The sequence below is a fragment of the Leucoraja erinacea genome, chromosome 31 (genome assembly GCF_028641065.1).
Source record: "Leucoraja erinacea ecotype New England chromosome 31, Leri_hhj_1, whole genome shotgun sequence".
NCBI classification, from domain to species: domain Eukaryota; kingdom Metazoa; phylum Chordata; class Chondrichthyes; order Rajiformes; family Rajidae; genus Leucoraja; species Leucoraja erinaceus.
The window spans coordinates 15,156,909-15,178,035 of NC_073407.1; the positions used below are offsets into that span (position 1 = coordinate 15,156,909).

General features: G+C 41.6%; 1 protein-coding gene across 3 annotated transcripts in view; it reads left to right on the forward strand.

The window, feature by feature from the left end:
* The first annotated feature begins 3,305 nt into the window (after window positions 1–3,305).
* Window positions 3,306–21,127, forward strand: part of LOC129711977 (endoglin-like) — a 71,358-nt gene continuing 53,536 nt past the window's right edge. Inside the window, exons 1-2 of one of the 3 annotated variants that reach the window (XM_055660066.1) lie at window positions 3,306–3,672; window positions 5,950–6,126. Coding sequence is in view for 2 of the 3 variants with exons in the window: in XM_055660064.1 (XP_055516039.1) it covers window positions 6,109–6,166 (58 nt within the window). In the remaining variant the exon portion in view is untranslated. Of the gene's footprint in view, window positions 3,673–3,852; window positions 4,261–5,949; window positions 6,167–21,127 lie in introns of those variants that run through there. The other 2 variants (XM_055660064.1, XM_055660065.1) reach the window with 2 other exon arrangements.

The window sequence follows — 21,127 nt, forward strand, 5'->3', positions numbered from 1 at the left end:
ACGTTTCCCTTTCTATTTCTGTTTGGCTCAGTTTGCTGCTAGAGTTAGGATGCCCATTTAAATTATTCAAAGGCTTTCATTATTTCTTACATTCTTTTGTAATTGTCCAGATCCCTTAAATGCATACACACAAAACCATTTCTAGAATACATTCCGCTCGTACAATTCTTCATGTGGTTAATGGCAAACATTGCTACTTGGATCATAAGAACCCAGAGAGAGACTAAACATACCCAAAGAAACAGTTGTGAGAAACTTTTGAAATGTAGTAAATTAATGTAAATTTGTAAAATACTAGAGTAGTATGGTGATAGTTTTTGCATACTCAGGAGAGGATTAGGGCATGGTTTAGTTAAATAGTTTGTGAAAGATGAAGGGAGCAATTATTTATATCAAAGGTACACGAATCAATAGTAATATCTGTAGACACAAAATGTTGGAGTAAGCGGGACATGCAGCATCTCTGGAGAGAAGGAATGAGTGATATTTTGGGTCAAGACCCTTCTTCAGACGACCTGAAACGTCGCCCACTCATTCTCTCCAGCTTCTCTGGCTGTCCCGCTGAGTTACTCCAACATCTTGTGTCTATCTTCGGGTTAAACCAGCATCTGCAGTTCCTTCCTGCACAGTAATATCTGTAACTTTATTGGTAGCATTCTTGAATCTAAATCAGAAGGTTCAGAATTCAAGTTGTAATGCAGATATCGAATCGTATACCCCAGCACAATACTGAAGGAATGCTGTATTTCTCAGTTAACATGTTAAGCCTAAACCCTATTTTTCCCTCACACATGGACAACAAAATATCCCCTGCCTTTATTTCAAAGATGTGGGTAGATATTTCTGATGTGCAGATTAAGATTCATACTTTAGTCAACATCACTAAAAATAATGCATTGACCATTACAGTAGGAGTTCCACATTATGTAAACTGGCTGTTGCATTGGGTCATCTGCATAATGTCTCATTATAAAGCTATCAAAATGTGTTTGATTGTTCTTTTGTGAAATGTCTTGCAATGTTTAGCTATCTTAAAGGTACCTCAGAAGTTTAATTTGTGCTTGCGGTGCATAAGGTTACAATTTACAACACAAAATAAGTTTCCTCATGCCACCACTGGTTATTTTTCTAATCTGCATTGAATAACTGTCCTACACCTATTGACATTTCTGCAAGGAACCAGTTCTATTTACTCCTCTATCAAGATATTAGTCGGTGTGGGCAAGTTGGGCCGAAGGGCCTGTTTCCACGCTGCAGGACTCTCTCTATAAGACAGTTCACAATTTTGAATACAATTTCCTCATATTCTTGATCAGTCTCTCACCATCCACAATAATCTTCTACCAAAGCTGGGCCTATCCCAGTTCTCATCCATCTTCCCTCTATCCTTGCTTATCTTCTAGTGGTTATCACCCATGAGTACAATAAAATGGCAGTCACGTTTCTGGACTGGTACCTAACACCTGGATTATGATCTGTCGATGTGTCCAAATTCTACCAAATTGGTAATTTCAATCCAAGTAATTAATTAAATAAATAAATAAGCTGTGAAAAGATTTCATCAATCATCGCAACCATGAAACTTGCAGATTTTTGCGACTATCTATCTGGTTTATTCATGTCTTTCAAATAAGGTAGATGTTCAAACATAATCAAAAATCAGCCAATGCTGTTGACTTTTAATTGCAATGGACTAGCAAATCACAGTGCAGATCAGAATGATACATATTTTTCAATGTAATGAGGGCTCTATATAATTGGAGCAAGGCATCTATTTTCTTATACTCAAATCTTCTTAACACAAAGTCCAACACTGTTTGCTTGTTGAACCTGCATATTCACTTTGTTAATCACACAAATTTCTCTGTACACCATCAATTTCCCCAGGATTTATTGTTTTAAATCTCTGTTTGTCCACAAAAGTGGATGACCTCACCTCTTTCCACATTCCATTCCATCTGCTTACCCATTTACTTTGCCTGCCTATATTGCCTGTTTCCTTCCACCTCTGCCCAGGATGCCACCAAGCTGTAGAATCAGCAAACTTGGGTATATTATATCTGACCCCCTCTTCCAAATCAATGCTATAGATTGAACAGCCATGGACCCTGCGCAAATCAATGTGGCATATCACCATCAACTGGTTTATCCTATATTCTGCAGATTAAAACCTTAACAAAAAAAAAAAAGATTTGTTAAACATAATTTCTCTTTCATGAATCAATTTTTTTTGTTCTACTTCCAATTCCTTAAGAAGTGTCATTATAACTTCTCTCTGCTATCTCATATTATTAATTAGATTTCCTTACACATAGGCCTATTGCCCCAGAAAATCACTGCTGCCTCAGAACAATCTCATCATTCTATTCTCTCACTAATTTCCCTGCAGCTTATTTTCTCTCATTTATTTGCCAAATCCAATTTCTCCTTTCACACATCTTGAGGAATATGCAGTAACTAATTAATCTGCTATTCAGCAAGGGCATCAAAATCTAGATCAAAGCATCTTGTGGAAAACCACGATGTCAGAGGGAGAGCAGCAATCCCCACAAGGTACAGTTGATTGGTAGTTAGATAGTTGGAACTTGAAGCTATATGCTATACCAATGTGCTCCCCTTCGTCAATAACCCTTCTCCCCAAGCTCCACAGCATCCACTCTCTGTCCAAGCTCCCTTCAAGCTATACCTACCTTCCTCCTCCACATCCCTGTCAGTGGACTCTCTACACACCCCTCTTCCCTGTCCTCAACCCTATCTTTCTTCTCCATCCCTTCGCGCTGTCTACGTTCTCCGTTCCACTTCACCCACCCCAACTCACACCCACCTCTCACCAAAGATACTAGAGGAGCCTCTCACTTCTTGCAATTGTCCACCTGCCACCCCGTGTACACTCCCCACCACCACCCCAATCTCCCCTTGCCCCCCTCCCCAACGAACCCTACCTTCCCCATCTTCCCCCCCCCCCCAAAAAAAAAACAGTTCCTACCTCACCTCGCTCCCTCCAACGGTCTTTCCCCAGCTCCCTCCAACGGTCCCTCCTTCCACCGGCCCCAACCTCCCTCCCTGCGTCCCTCAAATGGCTCTACCTCCACCTGCGCTCCCACCCCCGTCCCCCTCAACGGGTTCCCCCTTGCGCACCCCTCCTCCCTCACCCCTGACTTCCCCCTCATGGCTCTACCTCCCTCCCCGACGGCCCCATCCTCCCACCTACCTACCGGTCCCTTCCCTCTCCTCCCCATCCCCCGCCAACGGTCCGTCCCCTTCCCCCCCGCGCGACCCCAACGGTCGCCCGCACCCTCGCGCCTCCCAGTCCCCACGCGACGCGGCTCCAATCGGATTTCCCGGCGCCGGCTGCAGACGGCGTTTCCTCTTTCGCCTTTTCCGAGACAGGAGGTGGAGGAGAAAAACAAGTCTCCACACGGGGCATGACGACAGGGGCGGGAGAGCGGAACACCCGGCCCGCCAAGAACACCACGGCCCTTGCTCCTCACGACCGTCCTGCCAGAAAACCAGGCTCGTATACACCGCCGAACCCACCAGAAACACCACGGTAGCATTCGCCACCCCCGCCAGGAACCCGGTCCCCCACCCGGACGCCGCCATTACATACCGTTACACTCCTCCCGTGGGCCAGGGAAGAAGGGAAATACCGACAGTGGGATTTAACTCGAGGTAAGGCCCTGTGTGACTTGTCTTCATGATCATTGTCCCAACTTATTATTGTTGCAATGTGTTATATTACTATACTTCAACAGAAGTGGTAAATAATACAATCGGAAATAACGGCATGTAATGATGAACGGCATGCTGATATGATTTCGTTCCACAATCATAATTGCTATTTTATCCTCACATGGCTCTCAATTGCCATACTTTACGGTAAACTGTTTGTTTTCCCCCCGGGGTTTGACAGGAATATGATCCCGTTATTCCTGTCGCTGCGTTTGGCGGCGGCGACATCTCGCTGGTCCCGCCCCATGCCGATATCTATTTGTGAACCCATCACATCAGAGGCGGGTCCCAGCGCCAGTACTCATCCCTGATTCCTTGGTCCGCCTGTCACTTGTCCGAAAGGGCAGCTACACTGGCATTTTTTCACAGCGGAAAATAAGTTTCTGAAGTTTACTCGGGGATTAAAAACTTGAGGTAAAGGGGTAATCTTCAGTCTTCGATCGCCAGCCTGGAACATTGACGAAATTAAGGTCTCTAACAACTGCGTGGACAATATTTCTCGGCAAGACATTGACCGCTGGGGGAGAGGTTTGTAGAAGCTTTAAGTAATTGGTTAAAAATAACATTTCGTTTAGAGTTTGTTCATAAACCAAAGATTTGTGACGGGATTGGGCAATTTTAAGTAATTAAAATTTCAACAATATTTGCCATAAGGGGAAGCGGTTTGGCGACTGTATTACAAATAACAGTTCGCGGTGTTCGGTGGAAATGTTCAATATAATTGAATTATTTCGTTTCCTACGGTTTAATTCTGAGTGTACTGGTTCAGTCAGGGAAACTACGTAGCTTCAAAAAAATGTTTTTTTATTGGTGGGAATATAAATCAAAATCCTGCGTTCGCCAACTGAGATGCTGATTAAAAATATGTGAAGAATGTTTAATTGTCATATATTCTGGCAAGTGAACAATGAAATTCTTACTTGCTGCAGTGTAACAAGCCCGTTACACTGCAAAACACACAGATAAATATAATCAACAAATCAATAAAATAATAACAAATTATTGGTAAACAGTAAAAACGACGGTCGCCAAAAATGCTGGAGAAACTCAGCGGGTGAGGCAGCATCTATGGAGCGAAGGAAATAGGCAGCGTTTCGGGTCGAAATCCTAAAACGCCCTTCTCTAAGACAATTATCATTCTGATGAGAACAGCCTTACGATTTATGGGTACATATTATTGCTGTACAAGGGATATGAATTTCAGTGAATCAAGAATCGCGGAACCACCCAAGTGTGGTCGTCTTCGCTTTAATTCAAGTGCTGGAAACGCTTCATTGTAGTCTTTCAAATACAAGGCAGGGGCTTAATATTTTATGTTGGCAACATATTCACGCAAGGAGAGATATATGTATTTAGTTGAAAAACGTTTTGAAGCGTGTTTATGTGTACTATAGCCAGTGGAATGCTTTCCAAATAAGTCATCCGAGGATAATTGGAAGTCAGTTGGTGGAGCTCTTGCGCTTGATCTGGTGAACCACACATGATTTACTCGCATTACGCCACGAAGTGTCATCCTTTCCGTTGTGTTTAACCCCATTTTCCTGTGTCTGTTGTGCAGGAATATATTTCCTAGCGTTCTTGGATTGTTCTGCGTTTTCTGGGAAACCTTGCACACTCACCATGGTAGAATCTCGCTGTAGGTAGAGAAAGGGAACCCTACCCTACCCGAAACGTCCTTTGTCCATTTTCCTCCACGGATGCTGCTCGACCTTCTGAGTTCCACCAGCGGGTTGTTTTTTTTCTGATAGAGAAAATTACTTTGTATATGAGGTGGGAGAGTAGATACACAGTGAGGGTTTTCTATCGGTGGAGAAAGAGGAATAGTCGAAGTTTCATGTGGAGACCCTGCTTCAGGCCTCGCATTGAAGAACTTGTATCAGTCATCTCCTTCTGATGACCTAAATGTTAACCGTTTCTCGTTCTAGAGATGCTGCCTGACTTGCTGAGTTTAAAAAAAAAAAAAAAAATGTTTGTTGTTGTTACAATATTAGATATTGATTATTTAAAAATACACTAAATAACATTGTAATATGAATCCTCATAATCTCTCCCCACCCCTGTAAAAACTAAATATAGGTTGGAATGATATTGAAAAAGGTTAGTTGCTGAACTCACTTGGAGATGAAGGTGTTATACATTAATTGTTGATGTGGAGCACGGATGAAAATGGTAACATTTATCTAAGCATCAGTTAATTGTATTTTATTCTTTTGACAGATTTCTAATGTCCTGGGACTGGATTTGAGGAGTAAGCACTTTGGTTATTTCAAGATTCCTCCTACATCCATTCATAATAAATTTATTTTACGCTGGGAGAAAAGCGTCTGCAATTCCAGATACAGGATAGAAGACCCATTTACACGAGAAGGGAAAACAATGGAGAACATTTTGCTGGTAATCATATTGATTGCTTTGGGATCACAAAATCAAATAGGTAAATTGATGTTAAATATCTATTATCAGTAACCTGAGCAAACATTTAAAAAATGTACAAGTACCAAATCATTGATTGTTCATGAAACAAACAGGAATCAATTTGATGTAACTTCTTTTCAAATTTCTCAGTTTTTGCCATTTGAAGCTACCTCCAATTGAGAAAAAAAGTACAAAGAGCAGACTTACAAACTTTCTGCTCGAGATGCAAGGAACTACAGATGCTGCATTTGGTTGGGACCCTTCTTCAGACTCCAGTCTGAAGAATGTCCCGACCTGAAATGTTATCTGTCCATTCCCTCCTCAAATGCTGCCTGACTTACTGAGTTCCTCCAGCGCTTTCTTTTTTTTATACCAATTTTCAAGCATGGTTTGATAATAATTTATTTAAATTTTTTGGTTGAGGAATCTAAGGCTGAGAGAAATCATGCACCAAACTTAAAAAGATAGATAATTAGAATGATTTGTCTATCAGCATGTTCTTTGTTGTAATGTCAATATAGTCATTATTTAAAATGCATTTTTTCAAGAGATCATTTGTATATGTTTGCTTTTTTTTTGGCATTTGCTCTTTAGGTTCGAATCAAACAGCATGGAAACAGGCCCATTCAGCCCAACTTGTCCTTGCCAACCAAGATGCCACTTTGAAGCTAGTCTCATTTGGCTGTGTTTGGCCCATATACCTCCACAACCTTTCTGTCCACGTACCTATCCAAACGTTTTTTAAAGTTTACTAGCCCAAGTGGGACCTGTTGCCCATTTCCCCCAATGCAATAATCCACCATTCACCCGTTCCCCCGAAGCAAACCGCTTCCCCCAAAAAATTTCCCCATAGATTCCTATTAATCTTTCTTCTCTCACCTTAAACCTATTCTCTCTAGTTCTTGATTTACCTGGTAAAAATACTTTATACATTCACTTTCTATTCCATCAAAAAATCAAATGTAACAGCAGATAGACACAAAATGCTGGAGTAACCCAGCGGAACAGGCAGCATCTCTGGATATAAGGAATGGGTGATGTTTCGAATCGAGACCCTTCTTCAGACCTAATGGGCATTATCCCATTCCCTATCCCCGAACTCCATCTCTTACTGACCCTATTCCCGAGCTCTATCTCTTACTTTGTAGGGTACGTTGAACAATCCCTGTTCCAGGCGTACACTAGCCCTATCCCCGAACTCTATCTCTTAGCCTGCAACAAATGTAACAGCAGGTCAACCAAGCGCAATGTCTCACAAGTCCCCATTCCTGCTCAATCCCCTATCCCATGATTTCCTTAACATCTAATAATTTCAGTACCAGCCATGGCTAACTTTCAGTCATCATGGTCCTGTATGCTTGACCTCTAATTTTGAGATTGATCGTGACCAGATTTTTCCATCCAAAGGAAAGAGACTTGTGGCATCTAACTATATCAATTCCTTTATGTATTGAGCACCTATCAGTTTTTAAAATTTAGTGACTTTGGAATTTAGAGGAATCTGGCAATATATTTTATGATTCTTAACTGTTACGTTGGTATTTTTTTAAATGTTAAAGATCTGACTTAAGTTTGAATGCAGTTGAAGAGGGAGGTGATTCCTTGCCCTAACGGCTGGGAATGTTCATTTTTATTCAATGAAATCGAGTTTATTGTCACATCCACAATTACGATGAGGTTTAGGTTCAATGAAAATCCTGCTTGTAGAAGCATCACATGCACATGACTCGGATAACACAAAATATAAATTATACAGAAGATTAAGCAAGTAACCTCAGCTGCACGACAATCCTATGCTGTGATGTTTAAGAAGGAACTGCAGATGCTGGAAAATCGAAGGTAGACAAAAATGCTGGAGAAACATGGCAGGTGAGGCAGCATCTAGTTCAGTCTGAAGAAGGGTTTCGACCCAAAACGTTGCCTATTTCCTTCGCTCCATAGTTGCTGCCTCACCCGCTGTGTTTCTCCAGCATTTTTGTCTAATCCTATACTGTGATATTGCTTCGTTGCTGGAGGTAGTGTCTTGCAGCTGAAATATTAAACTTGGGTCCTGGTGCTGATGGATGGACATAAGTAATCCCATGATGAGTTCGGGAATTCTTGATAATTCCCTCCCCAAATATAAATCATATGATCACAAAACTTAATACTTTTGTCAGACCTTGACGTTATGTTTCCATCATTGGTGATCATTTCTGCCATTTTAGTGAAGTTTTCTTTTTTTCAGTCAATGTTACATTTATTTCTTGCACCTGATTCCCCTGAATGTCTTTTTCGTTAAGAATGGCATGATCTTTTAAATTCAGTTTCATAACTTGCTCTATTAGAATTTGATTTGATACTTCTTGAACTGTTATATTATTTCATGCTTATTCCCATTGTATAATATCTAATATCGATTTCCATAATGAATATCTGAGCACAAAAAGTAACCAATACTTATTATGAAATATTGTTTACACCATTTTTTTGTTACTGTACCCTGTTACATACCCAGCAGTATGAATATTGATTTCTCAAACTTCAAGTAACCCTGGCATCCCTTCTCTCCCCCACCCAATTTGTTGTACTCAGTTCAAAGTCGTCTTTTTGAGTTTCATTGTCTGTAACCCGTTTTCACTTAGTCCTTTATCATCGTTACATTTTTGCATATCTCTCATTAATTTGTTCTATATCACCGTCAATATCTCTCGTTTCCCTTTCCCCTCTGAAGAAAGGTCTCAAACCGAAACGTCACCTATTCCTTTTCTCCAGAGATGCTGTCTGAACCGCTGAGTCACTCCAGCTTTTTGTGTCTAACTTCGTTTTAAACCGGCGTCTGCTGTTCCTTCCTACACACTATACCCTGTTTAATCAGTGAAGAATTAAACATGCTGGAAGCGCCACAGTTAGTAGGACATGGTAAAAACTTGGTTATCTGGTGTATAATCATGTCTGGTAACTGGCATGTCTGTGGCAAGTACTGCATCTACAGAGTTAATTAGTTGATGGAGGAGTGTAATTAGCCACATATTTAAATGAACAGCACCTGTCACTTGGGGTATGTGCCCGATTATAGTGCTTTTACTGTACATGTCGCCTGCATTCCACAGAACCATGATTTAGTTGTTTAGGAACGAACTGCAAATATTGCTTTACACCAAAGATAGACACAAAATGCTGGAGTAAATCAGTTGTTTAGGAACGAACTGCAAATACTGCTTTACACCGAAGATAGACACAAAATGCTGGAGTAAATCAGCGGGTCAGGCAGCATCTTTGGTGAAAAGGTCTGCAGAAGGATCTCGACCCAAAACGTCACTTATTCCTTTTCACCAGAGATGCCGCCTGACCCGCTGACTTACCCCAGCATTTTGTGTCTACCATGAATTCGTTTTTTTCCCTCAGTTTTAAAAAGATAATAATAGCCATTTTAAGAAATCGGTTACTATTGCATTTTAAATGGCTGAATCAAACATACCAGGAAACATTGAGTTTGAGTAGTTAGGAAGAAATGGTTATGGGAGCCTCAACATTCATTCCACACTCCATGTACGATGTTAGCTGATATCAGCCCAGACTTAGTAATGGCAACAAAGGTGGATTTAATTTCATTACCTTATAGTTCCTGATCATTATCTGGTGTCCCAAACAGAAGTGCATCTATATTTGTAATGAGTGAGGGCAAGATTAGGCATGAGCTATTCAGTAACATTCTGTCAGACAGTGACTTAGATAGGAAATCCAAGAGAGAGTTGGGTGCTTTTGGAACTAGACCACAGCAGAGGTAAATATTGGGTAAGAAAAGGAAAGGGGGAAATTGGTGTGTATAGAAAAGTATTATTGCCTAAAAATAGAACTGGTTAACTTAAGCTTTCTTAGTATAAACATTAACACGCCAAACTCTATCATGATCTGTTGAAATGTCCTGGCTCACCTGCATGACAGAACCACAAAATGCAGGACAAATAAATCTGTGATTATCACAGTTTCACTCTGTTCATTATTTTCAGAAAAATTTGGGGAAATGCTATTGATAGTGGTGTAACGGGGCACATGTTTGCCAGGAACCTGCCTCTCTGATGCTTAACTTAGTCTCATCAGAAAATACTCATAGCTGAATATTGGTTACTATGGAATAAAGTAATTAAATAATGGCTTTACGAGTCCTCTGCATTAATTCCAGACCTTCATAATATCTCATAGCATCAAGTGAATTAGGGGAATGGAAACTTCCTGCTCATTGGCCCCTATTGCTCTCACTCGGCTGTTGAATTTATACTCTTGCAGTTGAATACCATTTAAGAGTAGCATTGAAAGTAGCAGTGACACAATATGCATGATGTAGGGGACTTCAGTGTGAATTTAAGTTAGCACCATGGCAGACCTGACTGACTGCACACTGAAGGACATAGCTCTCAGCATTTGCGGTAGGTGGTGAAAGAATAAACATTGTCTGTCATTAACAATGTATGTACTGCTCATACATCTATCCATAAAAATATTGAGAATAATAACTGCTACTTAGTCTTTATGGAGTGTGACAGCTCTAGCCTGGATCTATTAGTTGAATGCTGTGGGCCTACAGTAGTAGCAGCATTGCATTTCACCAACACTTGTAATTTGTAGTCTGGCATTTCCTTCATTTTGCCATCACTTTCAAGCTGAGGAAGCAATCTTAACTCAATGAGAAATGTTGAGGAGCATGGTAGGAGCAGCATTGGCTGCATCTGGTGAAGTTAAAACATAAATGACTTTTTAGTAAACACAAAGTCAATGGGCAAAAACTATCCTGCAAATGGTGCCTCATATCAAAGCATTGCACTTCTGACGCAGGCCTGGCCGTGAACAATTTAGCACTCCAGGGACACTCCTGTGCTCAACCACAATGGCAAAGATTAAGCTGAGCATTTGCAATGATTTTCAGCCAAAGGTGTAAAATGGAGATCAATTCTAGCCTCCTCCTAAATTCTCTGCCATCAGTCGGCCTTCAACCAGTATGCATCACTCTGCTTGATATCAATTAATGGCTGAGATCTAATGCAGCAAAGGACCACGTAAATTCAAAGGTGTGGTGGTCTGCATTGAGCTGTATTTCGAGCTATGTGGTTGTAGTAAAACCACCACATTAGTATTAATCTAGCAATATGAGAAATTTTCCATGCAATCTTGCACACAAAATGCAAGACAAATAAATCTGTGATTATGACAGTTTCACTCTGTTCATTATTTTCAGAAAAATTATGGGAAATGCTATTGATAGTGGTGTTTGCCAGGAACCTGCTTCTCTGATGCGTAGCTTAGTTTCTTCAGAAAATACTCGTGCCTGAATATTGTCTCATTCATGCTGAGATATTGCCAATGGAATTAAATATGGTGCGAATATTAACAAACATTCCCATTTCTGGCTTAACATGCCAGAAAGGTCATTGTTGATGTGGATGAAGATATTTTTATGCCAGAACCAATTAGATTACAGCTTGAGTATTGTGTTCAGTAAACATTTGATTTCAATGGAGGCAGAAGGAGGAAGTCAACGATGTCAGGACCAGAAACTTGTAGATAGGAGGAAAAATTGGGGAACAATTTATCTTTGGAACAAATGCAGCTGAGGAAAGATGTTATTGAACTGTATTTCAGTTGAACTGTATAGCAGTGTGAGCTGCAAGGAGGATGCTATGAGGCTGCAGGGTGACTTGGATAGGTTGGGTGAGTATAATGTGGATAAATGTGAGGTTATCCATTTTGGTGGCAAGAACAGGAAGTCAGATTATTATTTAAATGGTGTTAGATTAGGAAAAGAGGAGGTGCAATTTGTACATCAGTCACTGAAAGTAGGCATGCAGGTACAGCATGCAGTGAAGAAAGCTAATGGCATGTTGGCCTTCATTGCAAGAGGATTTGAGTTTAGAAGCAAGGAGGTCATACTGCAGTTGTTCAGGGCCCTGATGAGACCGCGCCTGGAGTATTGTGTGCAATTTTGGTCTCATAATTTGAGGAAGGACATTATTGCTATTGAGGGAGTGCAGCGTAGGTTCACCAGATTAATTCCCGGGTTGGCGGGACTGACATATGATGAAACAATGGGTCGACTGGTCTTGTATTCACTGGAATTTAGAAGGATGTAAGGGGATCTTGTTGAATCATATAAAATTCTTAAATTATTGGACAGGCTAGATGCAGGAAATATGTACCCGATATTGGGGGAGTCCAGAACCAGGGGTCACAGTTTAAGAATAAGTGGAGGTCATTTAGGACTGAGTTGAGGAAAAACCTTTTTCACCCAGAGATTTATGAATCTGTGGAATTCTCTGCCACAGAAGGCAGTGGAGGCCAATTCACTGGATGTTTTCAAGAGAGTTAGATTTAGATCTTAGGGCTAAAGGAATCAAGGGATATGGGGGAAAAGCAGGGGTACAGGGTACTGATTTTAGATGATCAGCCATGACCATATCAAATGGCGGTGCTGGCTCAAAGGACTGACTGGCCTACTCCTGCACCTATTTTTCAATGTATCTATGCGTCTATGAGGTCCTGGATGGTATAAATAAGAAGGATTTTTTCCCTCGACCAGAGTCAGTTTGAGTATTTAGTGGAAGGATTAGCAGAGAGGAGAAGAAAAATAGTTCCATCTAGATTGATAGGAGTCTGGACTTTGCTGCTTAAAGAGACAAAAAACCCTGATCACATGAAAAAGCAATTGGAGCTGTGGTTTGGCTATACATCGTTTAGAAGGCTTGATTAGATGGTCTGGGTTGTAGCGATTGGCATGGACAGGCTGAGTCTAGTGGCCTCCTGTGACTAGGGTTACCAACTGTCCTGTATTAGCCGAGACATCCCGTATATTGGGCTAAATTGGTCTGTCTCGTATAGCATTAAAATGGGGTATCTAGCCCACCAAGGGTGTTTGATGGTTGGTGCAGCTTTTTATGCCCCATATTTCTATCAATTCCCCCAGAATTCTCCAATTTTAGGTAACTTCCACAAAGACCTCTCCCCGCCCCATCCCCCTTTCTACACAAAGTCAGTTATCTAGTTCCACACTGCTCAACTTGTATCCCTCTCAGGATCACAACAGTTTCTATCCAACAGTCAACCTTTCAGGGAACTCCTTGCCTTAGATCATCTGTTGCCGGCCCTGAGTTGTCCTGGATTTTCTTTGTTTCCAATTTTCGCCCCCACTTTCCCTACTACAATTAGTGACAGGAAGGGTTCTGACCTGAAATGTCACCTATCCATTTTCTCCAGAGGTGCTGCTTGATGTGCTGATTTACTCCAGCATTTTGTGTCTATCTTTGGTATAAACCAGTTCCTTTTTCTAACATTAGTATTTGATTGGCGCTTTTCTATTATCCTAAATATTCACTATCACTGGAGCACAGTGACCACAGCGTTTACCATCTATAAAATGAATGGCACCTATCAGCTAAGGCTTTCCAACTTCTAGACCTACTCTTCTAGAAGGAGAAGTTCAGCAAGCACATATCATCACCTGCAAGTTCTTCAAGTGCATTCTAGTCTAACTTGAAATTTCTGCTTTCATTTGTTTGTGAGCATCAAGTTTTATTAGCACTCCCTGCTGCCATTAGGTTTATATTCCCCCCACCCACCCCCTTAACTGTTCTGTTAAAATACATTACATCGAACTTCACAAATTACATCTGTCACTAGTTTGCTCATTTTACGAGTGTGTCTATGTCCTTGTTGGTCTGTCTGTCTTGCTGCAGTCACTTAGCACCAGGGATGTGCAGTCAGGGGAGGCAGGGAGGCAGAGCCTCACCTGTCATACTCCCAATGAAAATAGCTGTTAAGAAAAGTAAAGAAAAAATAATAAAATAAAATAAATGTAAAGATGTTTCCACTGATCTGTGTTATAAATGTCATTTCTATATGAATCTAATCATTTTTTGTAGTAAAAAACGCAAATTTGCACAGCTCCGCTGCAAATACATAAAGAGAAGTGAGACAGCGGCGAGCTGAGCCTCCCCTCTGATTGCGCAACCCCTTCGAAACTGCATGGAGCGCGGGCAATAAGCATGTGCCTGTTATATCTCTATGTATGTCACCAAAGTAATGTGTGTAAACCCCTTCATTACATGTCCTTACCTTCCATAGTCCAGGTAACGTATTTCACATATAAAGATATTAAATTTGTGCTCGCTGGTCTCGCATAAAACTGCATTGAAAAAGCTCCAGGGGAGGCAGCGATCACGTCTGCCTCACAAGGGGGCATGTCTTGAGCCCAGTGGAGGAAGAGCGAGCGTCAATTACGTAGGCTCAGCCCACGTAATTGACGATACCTCACTCTCTCTCCACGTTAGCTAGCTTCAGCAGCGGCGGCGCTGACCAAAGATCATGGAACGGAACAAGATACGCCACTTGGGAAACATAGAAACATAGAAACATAGAAATTAGGTGCAGGAGTAGGCCATTCGGCCCTTCGAGCCTGCACCGCCATTCAATATGATCATGGCTGATCATCCAACTCAGTATCCTGTACCTGCCTTCTCTCCATACCCCCTGATCCTTCTCTCTGGAAGGTAGACTTTACATTAGAAAGTTATTAGATTAAAAAAAAATAATTATACTTATCACAATAATAAAGTCATCAATTTTTGTACTTCTGTACATTTTTGTTTAGCTCATGTAAGGCAGGAGTCTCCAAAATATGGCCCGCGGGACACATAAGGCCCACCACCTGATTTTTCAAGCTCAGATTCGAGTCTGGGAGCGGGGCGACCCGGGGCTGCTCTTAGTGTTGTTACCGGTTAGATCCCTCGAATTGTCAGAGCCGAGACATCACATGGCTGCCGTGAAGAAAGGTGCAATGGTGCGGTGGAGGGTTCGGCGCGGGTCAGAACGGCTGCGGGTTATAACATGCCATCGTTCCTCTCTCCCTTCTCTCTCTCTCTCTCTCTCCCCATCTCTCTCTCTCTCTCTCTATCTCTCTCACTCTCCCCATTCTCTCTCTCCCCATTCTCTCTCTCTCCCCATTCTCTCTCTCCCTTCCCATTCTCTCTCTCTCTCCCCATTCTCTCTCTCCCCATTCTCTCTCTCTCCTTCTCTCTCTCTCTCCCCATTCTCTCTCTCCCCCATTCTCTCTCTCCCCTCTCTCTCTCTCCCCATTCTCTCTCTCTCTCCCCTCTCTCCTCTCTCTCTCTCCCCATTCTCTCTCTCTCTCTCCCCATCTCTCTCTCTCTCTCCCCATCCTCTCTCTCCCCATCCTCTCTCTCCCCGTTCTCTCTCCCTCTCCCCGTTCTCTCTCCCTCTCCCCGTTCTCTCTCCCTCTCCCTCCCCGTTCTCTCTCCCTCTCCCGTTTCTCTCTCCCTCTCCCCGTTCTCTCTCTCTCTCTCCCCGTTTCTCGCTCTCTCTCTCCCCGTTTCTCTCTCTCCTCTCCCCGTTCTCGCTCTCTCCCTCCCCGTTCTCTCTCTCTCCCTCCTCTCTCTCTCCCACTCTCCCTCTTCTCTCTCTCTCTTCTGCCCTCTCTCTCTCCCCGTCTCTCTCTCTCTCCCTCTCTCTCTCTCCCTCTCCTTCTCTCTCTCCTCTCTCTCTCTCTCTCTCTCTCTCTCTCTCTCTCTCTCTCTCTCTCTCTCCCTCTCTCTCTCTCTCCCCGTCTCTCTCTCTCTCCCTCTCTCTCTCTCTCTCTCTCTCTCTCTCTCTCTCTCTCTCTCTCTCTCTCTCTTTCTCTCTCTCTCTCTCTCTCCCCTCTCTCTCTCTCTCTCTCTCCCGTTCTCTCTCTCTCTCTCCCCGTTCTCTCTCTCTCCCCATCTCTCTCTCTCTCCCCATTCTCTCTCTCTTCCCATTCTCTCTCTCTTTTCCCATTCTCTCTCTCTTCCCATTCTCTCTTCCCATTCTCCCTCTCCCTCTCCCTTCTCTCTCTCTCCCTCCCTTCTCTATATCCCTCCCTCCCAGCCACGGCTCCACCACTCTCTCTCCTCGGGGAGACGCGGTGATCAATACAGGGAGGGCCGGGCCAGCCATTGACCTCACCGCACGTCACTGCTTAGCACTATTTTCACTGCTTGCCACACTTCTAGGTTTAGTATCATGGCTAACTTTTAAATGTTATACCCTATGTATAAATTACTTTGATATTGCAACACATTAAAAAAAAACTCGTAGTCCTTTCGCTGATCCTTAAAAAATACAGCTGTCCACCATTCTCAAATCTGGAAAGCAAACACTTCCACAACTCATCATTTTCTGTTCTTGAGTTATTTTTTTTAGTCTAAGCTGGCACTTATCTTCCTATTACAGAAATTTCAATTAAAATTAATTTTGCTACCCTTTCAATATTGCAATCAGCGTTTCAATTACTTTGTAGGGGAAACCTAGGCTTATTCAGCACTTGTAATATCACAGCCAACTAACATGCGCTAAGGAAGATAAGAATCTTTCTGTTTAGCAAGTTGGGAGACATTTTGGTGCTGCTTGTTGCCAGCCAGTCTCGCCTTGTGTTTTTGTGTTTTATATTTACACATCATGTTGCGGTTCACACCCTGGTGTCTTGTTTAATGCCACCGTCAGCACTGCCCACTTATTCGATAGCTGTTTGATATTGGCGCTAAATCACTTTGTTTAAAACATAGTTGCGGTCATCCTTTGCTTATGTTCTTGTTTCTTTTTCAAGTTCAAGTTCAAGTTCACATTTATTTTCATATACACCAATTAAGGTACAGTGATATTTGAGTTACCATACAGCCATACAAGTAAAAAGAACGCAAAGCACAATAAATTTAACATAAACATCCACCACAGTGGAATCAACATTCCTCGCTGTGATGGAAGGCAATATTCAGTCATCTTCCTCCTTTGTTTTTAATCGGATTTATAAAAATTCTGTTTTTTTAATACTTTATTCATTCCTTAAACATGCCTTTTTATTAGTAGAAATAAAATTAAATGATTAAGGTAGATATTGGCAATGATTGCACCTGTTTGTGAAGCATAAAACAGCACAGTGCAAGCCAAGTTAAAAGTGAGAAGCATGCACTTCATTTGAAACACACTGTGTGGGAATCATTTAGTATAGCATTCTCTGCTTTACTATGAAGCCTTGCATAAAGTAATGTTGCCATTTATTTTCTTTTGTAGAATTATTTACATCATGATTTTTGCATGTTTTTCCTTTAATTTTTAATTGTCTCTTTTGTTGGTGATGGATGTTTTACAGGTACTCGCCAGGTTATGAATGGGTTCTGTTCTTCACAAACATCCATAAGTTGATTTTGTCCATGTCAGAAAATACATAAAATCATTTGATATGGTAACCATAGCTCCACCGTGTTCTAATGAATAGCGTTACGACTGAATAAGCCACTGGAGACTGAAGCTGGTGGATGTAAAAGAATAATTGCTATACCTTTAGAGCACAGAGGATCTGTCCACTTGATCCTGTTTGCCTTTTGCCTAACTTCTTAATTACACATTTGATGAAGATGGGTGTGGGGGCAGATGTTGTGGGTGAATCCCTTCAGTGTATTAAGATGTATGGTAATAGTTATAATTAGGAAATAATAACTTTATAATAATAGCTTTATTTATAAAGCGCTTTTAGACAACATCAGTTACCACAAAGTGTTGTACATGGGAAGTCAACAAAAAGTTATTACAAACTACTAAAACCATTAAGACGACAGGACTATAAAAACAGTAAAAATTAAAAGACATTAAAAGCACTAAAACAGGAACAAAGTCTCAGCCAGTGTCGAAAGCCAGTGAATAAAAGTGAGTTTTTAGGGAGGATTTAAAGATGGACAGTGAAGGGGCCTGTCTGATCTGCAGCGACAAGGTGTTCCAGAGTGCCGGGGCAGCAACAGAAAAGGCTCTATCCCCTCTGAGCTTCCGCTTAGACCTTGGTACCTCAAGGAGCAGCTGATCTCCTGACCACCGGGCAGGAGCATATAGGTGGAGCAGCTCAGAGAGGTAAGGCGGGGCGAGGCCATTCAATGATTTAAAAACAAATAAAATAATTTTAAAATGAAGTCGAAAGTGCACTGGGAGCCAGTGAAGGGAGGCCAAAATTGGCGTAATGTGCTCCCTCTTTCGAGTTCCGGTTAAAAGGCGAGCGGCAGCATTTTGGACCAACTGGAGACGAGCCAACGAAGCTCGTGAGACTCCAGATTAGAGTGCGTCACAGTAATCCAGCCGAGATGAAATAAAGGCATGGATTACTGTTTCAAAATGCTGCCGCTCGAGAATGGGCTTCACCTTTGCCAGCTTCCTTAGGTGAAAGAAGCTGGACTTAACCACTGCGCCTATTTGTTTATCTAATTTAAAATCACCGTCCATCATAAAACCCAGGTTTAAAACTGTTGGCTTTACGAACACTGCCAGTGGACCCAAGTCAACAAAGGGAGGTTCACGGCAGCCATTAGGTCCGAACAAAATCACTTCTGTCTTTTTTTCGTTAAGTCCCAGAAAGTTTAAGGCCATCCAGGACTTAATGTCCTCAAGACAAGATAGAAGTGATTTTAGGGAATAATTATCTTCTTTCCTGAGTGGCATATACAACTGGCTATCATCCGCGTAAAAGTGAAAGGAGATGCCATGCCTTCTTAAAATTGAGCCCAGTGGAAGTAGATAAAGGGAGAAAAGCAGGGGCCCTAAAATTGAGCCCTGTGGAACCCCATATGCCAAGGGAGCAGAGGAGGATTCAAAGCCACCAAGGCTTACACGCATGGTTCTATCTGCCAGATAGGACCTGAACCATCCCAGGGCACTGCCACAGATGCCCACTTGTTGCTGTAATCGGGAAATTAATATTCCATGGTCCACAGTGTCGAAGGCGGCAGATAGGTCCAGCAAGACAAGAACCACATAATTACCGGAGTCGTTTGCCAGGAGGATGTCGTTAGAGACCCTTAGCAAAGCCCACTCTGTGCTATGCATATGCATTTAAATATGCATTTAAATTTTGACAGATCTATAGAACATACCAAAGCACAATTTTTAGAATATTTTGCAATTACACAGTTCAATTATATGAAACCGGTAAAATAGTAAACTGTTCAAAGATACTATAAAGGAAAATAGTAGGCCCCCCTTGGTCATTAGTGATATAACACTTAAACAAAAGATCTGGAAATCTGAAATAATAACAGTTGCTTATTGAAGCATTTGTTATTTCAGTCCTCATCTCTTTATAACAAATTATTTTGATCTCTTCACTCTTGAAAACTTCTCAGGTTTTGGAAGGCATGTAAATCATTGCTGAGAGAAAAACCTTTGATATTTGAAATACAGTAAATTTTAAACCGTGGAAGACTTCAACAAACACTGCTGTATTTGTACACATGCATCAGCAATGACGTTTTGCTTGAATGAGCTTGATTTTTTTCATTACAATTCCTGTGTAACTTTGTGAACCAAGAATAGTAGTGTCGTTATTCTATGTCCCTCACAGAAGCTATTGCTTGAACCGGGCTCTTCCCTCTCAACTGTCATCCCTGTTGATCTTCCCTCTCCTGCTTTACCACATTTCAGCACAACTTAATATTTATAGCTCTGTTTGTTCAAAACAGAATGGAGAGATGGACAGTGAATGAAAGGTATAAATTGATAAGTGTTTGGAAAGAGCAAATGGAATAAAAACGCTTCTAGAAGACTGATAATAGCTTAGTTTAGAGGTAGGGTGTGGAAACAGTCCTTCGGCCCACTGAGTCCATGCCGAACAGCGATCCCCAGACACTAACACTATCCTACATGCGTCACAAACAATTTACAATTATACAAAGCCAATTAGCCTCCAAACCTGAACGTCTTTGGAGTGTGGGAGGAAACTGGAGATCCCGGAGAAAAACCATGCAGGTCATGGGGAGAACATGGGGAGAACATACGAACTTCGTACAGATAAGTACCCATGGTCAGGATGAAATCAGGGAGGTTCCTGGTGCTGTAAGGCTGTATATTGAGTATATCATATTTGCATGTACAAGTGCTAAATGCCCTGACTTCCTCTTCTCTGAAAAGTTCGATCAGTAATTATAATTTCTGCCGTTGCTACCCAAATTCAGACAAAACATTTAATACGAATAGAAAATCATTATTTACTCCAGGTAACTCCCCGGGAACTAACAGTATATATTTGCAGATCAAGTACCCTCCAAGTCAAATATTTATTTCATATGCACAAGTATGGTGAGGTACAGGTGCAATGAACATTTTGCTTGCAGCACCATCACAGGCACATAGACTCAGTTAACACAAAACATGATTTATATATACATTATGCAAAATGGCGAAAAGGAAAAAGACTGCAAAAGAAAGATATTAGTGTGAAAACACAATTACAAAACACGTCCATGATAGTACAAAAGGTCGTCCATGGTCTTCCATTATTGAGCTACGATTAGGTGCAGGAAGGCTCAAGAATCTGTTGGTTATAGGAAAATAGCTGATCTTGGATCTGGTGATGTGAGACTTCAAATATCTGTATCTTCAGCCCAATGGTTATTGATAGATGCCTGCTTCATGAAACAATGCCTCATATGGATGCTTTTGATGGTTGGGAGAGCTGTGCCCTTGATGGACTGGGCTGAGTGTACTACTCTCCACAGGCTCTTGAGTTATTGTGTGTTGGAATTGCTATTTTAAGCCACGTTGCATTTAATCAGAACACTTTCTACAGAAGTACAATGTTTCTGTAGATGTTTGCCAGGGTACTTCATAGCATGTCAAATCTTTTTAAATTCCAAGAAAGCAGGGGCACTGGCATGTCTTCTTTATGATTACATCTGCGTACTGGGCCTCGGCCAGATCATCTGAGATGTTAATGCAGGAATTTGAAGTTGTTTACTCTCTCCGCCGCGGACCCACCAGTGAAACCTGGCATATGGTCTTTTGACTGTCTCTTTTTGAAGTCAGTGATTAGTTATTTATATACAAATATTTGTGAAAAAGTACACTGTATTTGTACATACGGATTTAAAATGTTAAAATCATAAAATTAAAATGGATTCAATACATCATGTCGTGATTTTAGAGGGTGCATCAGGGCAGG